This window comes from Neofelis nebulosa, chromosome 10 (genome assembly GCF_028018385.1).
Source record: "Neofelis nebulosa isolate mNeoNeb1 chromosome 10, mNeoNeb1.pri, whole genome shotgun sequence".
Taxonomy (NCBI): Eukaryota; Metazoa; Chordata; class Mammalia; order Carnivora; family Felidae; genus Neofelis; species Neofelis nebulosa.
The window spans coordinates 9,880,123-9,889,341 of NC_080791.1; the positions used below are offsets into that span (position 1 = coordinate 9,880,123).

At 48.7% G+C, this 9,219-nt stretch overlaps 2 protein-coding genes across 2 annotated transcripts; one reads left to right on the forward strand and one right to left on the reverse strand.

Moving 5' to 3' along the window:
* Positions 1–456: 456 nt before the first annotated feature.
* On the reverse strand, positions 457–3,697 carry CRYAB (crystallin alpha B). The gene is made up of 3 exons (XM_058690286.1): positions 3,330–3,697; positions 2,109–2,231; positions 457–804 (listed from the first exon to the last, which is right to left on the reverse strand). The coding sequence occupies exons 1-3, from the start codon at positions 3,528–3,530 to the stop codon at positions 601–603; spliced, it is 528 nt and encodes a 175-aa protein (XP_058546269.1). The 5' UTR covers positions 3,531–3,697; the 3' UTR covers positions 457–600.
* Positions 3,698–4,425: 728 nt separating this feature from the next.
* On the forward strand, positions 4,426–5,845 carry HSPB2 (heat shock protein family B (small) member 2). The gene is made up of 2 exons (XM_058690284.1): positions 4,426–4,692; positions 5,193–5,845. The coding sequence occupies exons 1-2, from the start codon at positions 4,599–4,601 to the stop codon at positions 5,645–5,647; spliced, it is 549 nt and encodes a 182-aa protein (XP_058546267.1). The 5' UTR covers positions 4,426–4,598; the 3' UTR covers positions 5,648–5,845.
* Positions 5,846–9,219: the final 3,374 nt, after the last annotated feature.

The following is a 9,219-nucleotide window of genomic DNA, read 5'->3' on the forward strand; positions in this document are numbered from 1 at the left end:
TATTGCTCTTGTGAATCAGCTGAAGGCAGCAGGAAAATGTCACTATTGGGGGCACTACCTCCTGCCTGGCAACATGATGAATTGCAGACTCACGAAGGCCTTTCATGCATTGTTATCCAGAGTTTGTTCAGATTTATTGTTGGAGATGAGGGCTGGAATCAAGGAAGGAGACAGAGGAACTGATATTCCTTGAACTCTGCCAAGGGTTTTACCTGTTTTCTCCTTAATTTACTCCTCACGACAGTCTACAAGTCAGTGCCACATGTTACAAATGTAATACCTAAGGGCTAGAAAGGTTAAGTGACTTGTGAAATTTACACTCTCAGTAAGTAACGGAGACAGTCATTCTGACTATAATATCCCCAGAAGCCCCTAAATCATAATGCGGTGACTAAATGGATCTGCTGTATTTCCACATTCATTTTTTAAAACACAGAATATTCAAACACAAGACAGTTATCTGTTGCTGAATAGTATTTTATTAGCTTAATAATTTGGGCCTGCCCTTAGCCTTAATAAGCTTCAGCACTAATCACAAGATTTTCATTCATTGGCGGGGACCCTTTCTTGTTTTAAAAAATGCAGTCAGAGAAAGGGCATCTACTTCTTGGGGGCTGCGGTGACGGCAGGCTTCTCTTCACGAGTGATGGGAATGGTACGCTCAGGGCCAGAGGCCTGCTTCCTTGGTCCATTCACAGTGAGGACCCCATCAGATGACAGGGATGAAGTAATGGCGAGAGGGTCCACATCAGCCGGGATCCGGTATTTCCTGTGGAACTCCCGGGAGATGAAACCATGTTCATCCTAATCCAAGAGAGGAAATGAGGGAATGAGGAAAAAGAGAGGTAAGAACAGGAAGTAGCACCAATTGCTGAGGACTCAGACATCCTTCTTCCCCTTAGGTGTGACCATACGCCTTTGCAACAAGACAGGAAAACTTAACAGCTGCTCTGGCTGGGGCTGAGATAAAGTTGCCTAGGTGGTCACTCCTACCAAGGAGAGTCTGCGAAGTCAAAGGGCAAAAGCTTGAAGGCTCTCCAAATTGAGGCATGGATATCTTTATGGGTATTTCCCAAAGGTTTAGATCAATGTTTGTTGGGCCTACAGGATCCAGAATATCGTCCATATCGTTGAAGATCCGAGTCCCTAAGGAAGCCCAAAAATTGTCCTGACTCTTCAGGAATGTCCCAGAATGTTCCAGACCAATAGGACTGCTGCTAAAAACAACAACAAGAGCAACAAAACTTCATCCAGGGAGACTATGACCCAAAGTTAAATCCCATAAGCAAAACTGAAACAGCCTGAGGACCTCACACCTTACTGTCTGGTGCACAAGTATCGGAGTTATCAACAATTGGTCAGCAGCTGCCACATTTAAAAACCCTCTCAGAAATTAATGAGAATCTGTTCCATATTCTAGGATTCTGCTAAACACTAGCTGATTCTAATCTTTATACCAGCATGTAGGCAGACAGGCTCTCAATTAAGTGATTTCCACACGGGCTGCAGGGTTTTAGCTGCTGAGTGTAGCTCTGAAACTTAGGCAAAGCAAGTTGTTGAGCATTTAGATGGGCTAAAGATGAGAGGATTCAGGAGCATATGAAAACAACATCCCAAAGTCTGGGATACCTGCAGATACCCAGTCTTCTGGGTACCTGCAATTCATATAGTGACGTAAAGCAACCACATGTCCAACAAATGCTATTCCTAAATCAGTGGTCCTCAACTTCGAATGTCCGTTAGAATTACCTAAGGAGCTTCCCCCCACCTTGCCCCTTTAAAAAATGTTGATGCCTGGTGCCCACCCCTAAAAATTTTGGTCTGTAATATGCCTAAGCACTGGAACTTTTTCATTCCCCTAGTGATTCTAAGGTGGCCAAAAACTACGGGCTTAAATGGGAAGTAAACATCCCATCTATCCCACCTAAGGCAATCAAATCAGAATGAACAACGAAGACCACTTCTCTGGCCCAAACAACAACAGCAGGTCTGTCCCTGTCCCGGACCTTTCTGGCTTAAGACTGGAGGTTGCCAGACTCAGAGGCTGATGACAGCGTCTGGCATACAGTTTTCACTGAATGAATGGGAAGAGAAAGCAAGCTATGCACCTGGCGCTCTTCATGTTTGCCGTGCACCTCAATCACGTCTCCCAACACCTTGACCTTCAGTTCCTCTGGAGAGAAGTGCTTCACATCCAGGTTGACAGAGAATCTATCCTTCTCCAGACGCATCTAGAAATGGCAAGGGGGAGAAAAGATGGTAGGAATGTGGATCACACTAGTACGGTCTCATCATTCTGCAGACTTTATCCTCCTTTTTTTTTTTTTTTTGACTAAAAAAATCCCATTTTGAATAAACATGGCTCTCTGGTTCAGGGGAGTCACCACAGTGGTACCCAAGGCATAGCACATGGGCATCAGATCCTAACTTTATTTACAGGGACAGGAAAGAAGACAGGCCACCCAGGCCAATCAAAAGGATGGGTCTGGGCAAGGTTTCTGCTGCCTCTCTGACCCTGATGCCCAGCCTTGTCATTTGTCCATGAGACAAAGGCCCCTTCTTCTTGCTCAGACCTCTGCCAAGTTTCCCACCCACTCAATCTGGAATGTTCTCCTAGCCCTGATTGTCCTTCCAAAGCCCTTGCTCACTCAGCTCCTGTTTACTCGTACTTGAATATTTTTAAACCAGTGTATTATCTGTGACAGCTCTGTTAATCTTATCTGTTCACCCCATTCTCCCACCTTCTTAGGACAAGAGAGGAGGGGCCCCAAGAATTGGCCTATATTCTTTTCTCCTTAGGTATGGGCCCAGGTCAGTGCCCTGTCACAGCCCTGAGAAACCTGGGAAATCATAGACAAAGGAATTGAAAGGAAGAAAATAGTGGTTGCTGTCTCCAGCCCCATGCAATGGAGATGAAACACTCAGCATGAGGCAGGACCGTTTTCCTGATCTGAAGCTTGAAGTAATAAAATGTATCAGGAGTATGAGGGATTAGAAGAGGTGAGCAAAGGAGTCTGAATGCAGAGCTTTCCCTGGATCTTTATGAATCAAACCAGAAAGGGGCATCCTACTTAGAAGTTAGGGGATAGAGGGTGATTTTCACAGCACATGGAAAAAATGTAGTAAAGTAGGATACAGAAGAGCACCCGATACAAACAGACAACTGGGTGAAAGAACCAGTAACCCAGTCTTTCTTCCCTGGTGGACACACAAGTGCCTAAGACACTTAGATGTAGCCAGATGTAGGCAAGGAGAAAAAGGAGAGCAGGTGGATAGGTTTCCAGGAGGTTCCAGGAAGAACTCTCCTGTCCTGGCAGAGGGAAACTTACCTCTGAGAGCCCAGTGTCAATCCAGCTGGGTGCCCGCAGGAATGAGGGTGGCCGGAGGTAGAAGGGGCTCAGGGAAGTAGAAGTTGGGAAGAGATCAGACTCCAACAGGTGCTCCCCGAAGAACTGGTCAAAGAGGCGGCTGGGGGAGTGGAAAGGAAAGAAGGGCCGGCGGATCCAGGGGTGGTGGATGGCGATGTCCATGGTGGCTAGGTGAGTGGAGGGGGTCAGCTGGCTGGTCAGCTCCTTCAGCCGCAGCAACAGCCAGCCCCTTATATACGCAGTCTTGTGAAGCTTCTGGAATGGTGATGTCAGGAGTTTTATTATCCCAGCTCACCGCCCGTTCATGGAGACTTGTGATCGGGGATTTGGCAGTGTGACACATACCCAGTACTCACTGAGCTAAGAAAAGAGAAATACAAACACGTCTGAGCTGGCCAGTGACTTGTGCCGGTCTTGTTTCACTAGCTTTCCGTCCACGCCCAATGGCGCCCCCCCCCCCCCCCTTCTCTGGAGTTGGGTTGAAGTCAGGAATCCTAAGCAGGAGGGTGCTGTGCCCCTCCTCCTCCTCTGCAGCCTAGCATGCCAGGGGAATTGGGCCAGCGACTATCTTGGGCCTGGGCAGGAACTGGAATCTTCCTAGGCTGGGCCCCAGGGACATTAACTCTTTGTGGGTCCCTAGAGGAGAGCAGTGATCACCAACAAGTCAGTGCCAGGCATCTGTGTGGTGCCCGGGGTCTACCCAGGTTCAGGAAAGGACTCTCACATTGATCTGGGCAGGGGGACCCTTCCCTCCACCCCAAAGAAAAGGTGGAAAAGTTTCTTGCATCTCTCACCTTCCATAGCACACAGAACATTTAAACCAGGGGAGCTTTATGAAGAAGGGTGCAAGGTGCCTGGGAAGGAGGAGGAGAGGAGGCAATGTGGAAAATGTACAAACTGAGGGTTTCAGCGAGGCCTCTCCAGGGCCTCCCACACCAGCCTCCCCATCCCCAGCTGGCTGCCCAGCCAGAACCCCCAGCTGTCCCTTCGGGCAGCCTGTGACAGCTGAAGGGTGTGAGGCGGGGGGGAGAGCACGGGGGTCCAGGCGGGGCTGGTCGCACACTTGTCACTGGCGCTCAGGGCCCCGGTTCCCCGCCCCTCCCCCGCCCCAGGCTCGGCACTATTTTGGGTGGTGTAGACCCCGCCCCCACCCCCGACCGAGCCCCGGCTCTCCAGGCAGCTGGAGGGGTCGCTGCACCTCGGACCAGGGCCGCCGACGCCTCTGCAGCCATGTCAGGCCGCTCGGTGCCACATGCCCACCCGGCCACCACCGAGTACGAATTCGCCAACCCCAGCCGTCTGGGCGAGCAGCGCTTCGGAGAAGGTATGGCACAGACGCCAACCCCCTTGCTTCCCACCCCCACCTCCTGAAATTCTGGGCTGACCTCCCAATGGTACTGGCCTCCACCCCACTGCAGGCTTAACTGAACTCCTGGGGCGAGCCATGTCCCACCCCAAACTCCCCCTCCGTCCCCAGCCAAGCAGCGCTCGGTCCCCTTCCTACTGACCTCGGGGCAGACGCGGTGCCCGCAAGGCTCCCATGCCTGTCCCTGACCCCCTCGCTGTGCCTTCTGGTTCCCCTTCTGTCCACCCAGCCCCCTTTTGGTTTACCCCCCTCCACCCCCCAGTCTCCTTCCCCATCTCAGTCCCCTCTTTCCAGTTGCTAATTCCCCCACCCCCACCCCCACCCCCGCCTCATTTTCCTACTTCTCCTGAGTCCTCTCCTGCTCTCCCTGGTCCTCATCTCCTGATCTCCCCATTTCACCCTTGTTCCCACCCCATTCTCCCTCATCCTGCCTCTTGCCTTCTTTCTCTGCCCCTCAGGCCTCCTGCCAGAAGAGATCCTGACCCCCACCCTCTACCACGGCTACTATGTGCGGCCCCGGGCCACCGCAGCTGGGGAGGGCAGCAGGGCAGGGGCCTCGGAGCTCAGGCTCAGTGAGGGTAAATTTCAGGCATTTCTGGATGTGAGCCACTTCACCCCAGATGAGGTGACTGTAAGGACTGTGGACAACCTGCTGGAGGTGTCTGCCAGGCACCCCCAGCGCCTGGACCGCCACGGCTTCGTGTCCCGAGAGTTCTGCCGCACCTATGTCCTGCCTGCTGACGTGGACCCCTGGCGGGTCCGCGCAGCTCTCTCCCACGATGGCATCCTTAACCTGGAGGCACCTCGGGGTGGCCGCCATTTGGACACGGAGGTCAACGAGGTCTACATCTCCCTGCTCCCTGCGCCTCCAGATCCAGAGGAAGAGGAGGAGGCAGGCAGAGTGGAGCCCTGAGTGCCCTGGAGCCAGCACCCAGTGAGCCCCTTTCCACCTCCCGCCGTGATAGGAGCAGCTGCCCACCGCCCCAGAGGTAGCAGCATCCTTGGGGGAAGGGAAAAGTGCATGGCCCACAATGTATGGTTTGGTCCCTTGAGACATGTCAAAGTGTGTGTTTAGTCCTGGGTGGAGCTGAATAAACCCCAATCCCAGGGCCTTGTCTGTGCTTCTCCCTATTCTGTGGCCTGGACGATGGGATGGGCAGGGAGGGAGGAGGTCATAGCCAGCTAGACAAAAAGCTCCTCAGTTAGATGTACCCAACGTCACAGCACCCTGAGCTCACACTTGGATGCTGAGATCATACCCGGAAGCTGACACTGGCTCCAGATCAAATTCCTAGCCATAATTTTCTCACAATGCAACAAAAGAGAGAGTGATCCTGGGAGGGAAAAGGGATATGCCATCCAAACAGCCCAGAGGGCACTGTCTGAGCTGGTGATTAGAGACACAAAAACAAGGGTCTCCAGCCTGTCTGGCCTGTGTTGGGTAGGGGTTGGGGAAATTGTTTGAGGCTGGGGAGCGTTGCCTAAAGCCCTGTTTTCCTGTAGTAAGGTCTGTCCGCTGAAAATGGTGTCTAATTCTGAGCGATGGAGTATGCCTATGCAGGGCACAGACACAGGAGCCTCTGCCACTCTCACCAAACCACAAAGTCTCTCCAACCTCCGCACAGGGGACACCTTTTGTTTCTAGTCTTGGAACATCCTAAAGAGAGGAATCACTGCATCACCCACCCAATCCGAGTCTAAATACAGGGGGTTTAGGATTACTTGTGTGGTGGTGATGGCCAGAAAACCTTCCTTTGGACGCAGAGTCTTAATACGAGGGATATGCTATGTTCAGGAAAGCGTGCGTGCCTGACTTCTCAATTCCTCCTTGTAGTTCATTGCATGTGTGTGATTTGAGGAGTGTCCAGACGAGCTCCCCTGCCCCCAAAAATATATGTTTTACCAGATTGTGGTGGACACCTCAAATTCTTCCATTAAAGTGGTTGATTCTGAACTTTTTTAGGTTACAGACCCAGGTGAAAAATCTAGCAAAAGCAATAGATCCTGTTATCAGAAAAAAATATACGTGCTCTCACATTTGCCCTACAATTTGAATAGGTTCACACAGCTCTTGAGATCCACTCATGTACCCCTTCATAGGCATCTGTGAATTCCCAAGAACCCTCACTCAAAGAATTCAATTCTTGGTTAAAAGATTACCATCTATTAAAAATGAAAGCATGCATCAGAGAAAAAACTACTGATATATTCTTTTTTCATCCATTCATTCAACGAGTATTTATCAACCCCCGGTAATATACTATGGAGGATGTACATTACAAACATAAAATTTAAAAACTATGCTCTTTTATTGTCTACTCTGGGGAAACTTACATCTAGTTGTGAAGAAAAGGAGATTAGAAACGATTCTAATTGGACTTCAGCCAAAATGACTTTACAATGATCTATTCTGTAATTGTTATTTTTACAGGAGCTTTATTTAAAAGAAAGGCTTCCTGGGACACCTGGGTGGCTCAGTTGGTTGAGCATCCAACTTCGGCTCAGGTCATGATACCAAAGTTCATGAGTTCAAGCACTGCGTTGGGCTCTGTGCTGACAGCTCGGAGGCTGGAGATTGCTTTGGATTCTGTGTCTCCCTCTCTCTCTGCCCCTCCCCGACTCATGCTCTGTTTCTCTCTGTCTCAAAAATAAATAAACATTTAAAAAAAATTATCAAAAAAATAAAATAAAAGAGAGGGTTCCTTAGCTAGAAAAAAAATTGAAATCTCTGATTCAGTCCAAATCCCCACACCATTCAAACTCTTTTATGACCATTAGTCAACTTCTTCCCGGACATTAAAAAAAATTTTTTTTATTCATTTTTGAGACAGAGCATGAGCAGGGCAGGGGCAGAGAGAAAGGGGGGCGGGGCAGAGGATCCTAAGCTGGCTCTGCACTGACAGCAGAGAGTCCAATGTGGGACTTGAACTCATGTACTGAGAGATTGTGAACTGAGCCGAAGTCGGTCACTTAACCAACTAACTGAGTCACCCAGGCACCCCTCTCTGGGCATTTTAAGTGATGGGGAACTTTGTAAGTTCTTTCTCACAGTTCTTCATCAGAACTCTTTGGACATAATTCTAATAAATTCTTCCTTCTATTGGCCCAGAATCTTCATTTCAGTAACTTCTGCTTATTGGTGTGGTTGTGTCCAGAAAATCAATGTAATCCTTCTTTCACTTGGAAGCCCCTTTCAGATATTTTAAAATAACTATCCTGTCCTCTTAAAGTTTCTCTCTCCCAAGTAAACATGCCTAATTCTTTTAACTATACCTTACAAAACTTTTTTAGAAAGTTTATTTTTTTAAAAATGTTTGTTTGTTTGTTTGTTTGTTTGTTTGTTTGTTTAAACCATCTCAACACCTAACATGGGGCTCAAACTCACAACCCCGAGATCAAGAGTCACATGCTCCTCTGACTGAGGCGGCCAGGTACCCCTAGAACTTTCCAAACTATTTATCACCTAGACAACTTTCTCCAGAACACATTGCCTTTTGACAGTGTAACTTGGAATTCAACATGTGGATTAAAATTATTATTCTAGTTATGGACTGACTGATACAGACTTCAGTGGAATAATCAATTCCCTTGTTTATCACTGTAGACTTCTATTAATACTGCTTAAGGTAGATCAGGTTTTCTGGGTACCACAATACACTGTTGGTTCCTTTGCAGTTTCTGGTTATAAAATCTCTTTGATGTTTTCCTTAAAATTTTTCCTTTAAATTAGAGAGAGTGGCTGAAAAGGGACCAGGTTGTTGGAGGGCTTTGAGTGCCAGGCTAAGATGTTCAGATATCAGGATGAAAAGAATACTGTTGATGCTGGCGCATAGAAGGGCTTGCTAGGAAGAAGCATAGCCATGAAGTAAAATGCTAGTGCAATGATCCAGCACAAGATGATAAAGTGAGATGCTTTGCCATCTGACAGTTAGCTGAGAAGAAGTGATAACAATAGGTAGGACTTACTGAAATCTTCCCATGTGCCAGGCTGTGGACTAGAACTTTGTATACATTATCTCACGTAATCTTCACCCAATCCTCTATAACTATCACTCTCATTATGCCCATTTCTAACAAGGAAAAAGGATGGGGAGGAAGGAAATGCCCAGTGTACTCTCTGTGGAGTGCAGGGCTGAGTGGTGGGTCCTGAACATCCACAAGGGGCATACAAATAACAGGGCATCTGGGCAGTGTGGGGGTGGGAGCCCTGAAGACAAGCCTTATGGGTTTTGCAAATTCTCCCAGAGCCCACATTTTCTATGGAGGAATTTGCTCGACTGTACCCTGCTCGCTGGTGAGTGCAGAATGCTTCTAACTTTGGGTCTTTGGAGGGAGAGTCTGAGTTGACTTGGAAGCAGAGATTCTGTAGTTCTGTACTGAACATGAGGAAGTGAGTGGTCAAGATGTGCTGAGAGGCCATTCCAGTCATAGAACCATGTGATTTCTGACCAGAAAGGGGATTAGGTAATGAGTTTAGTCCTCCTC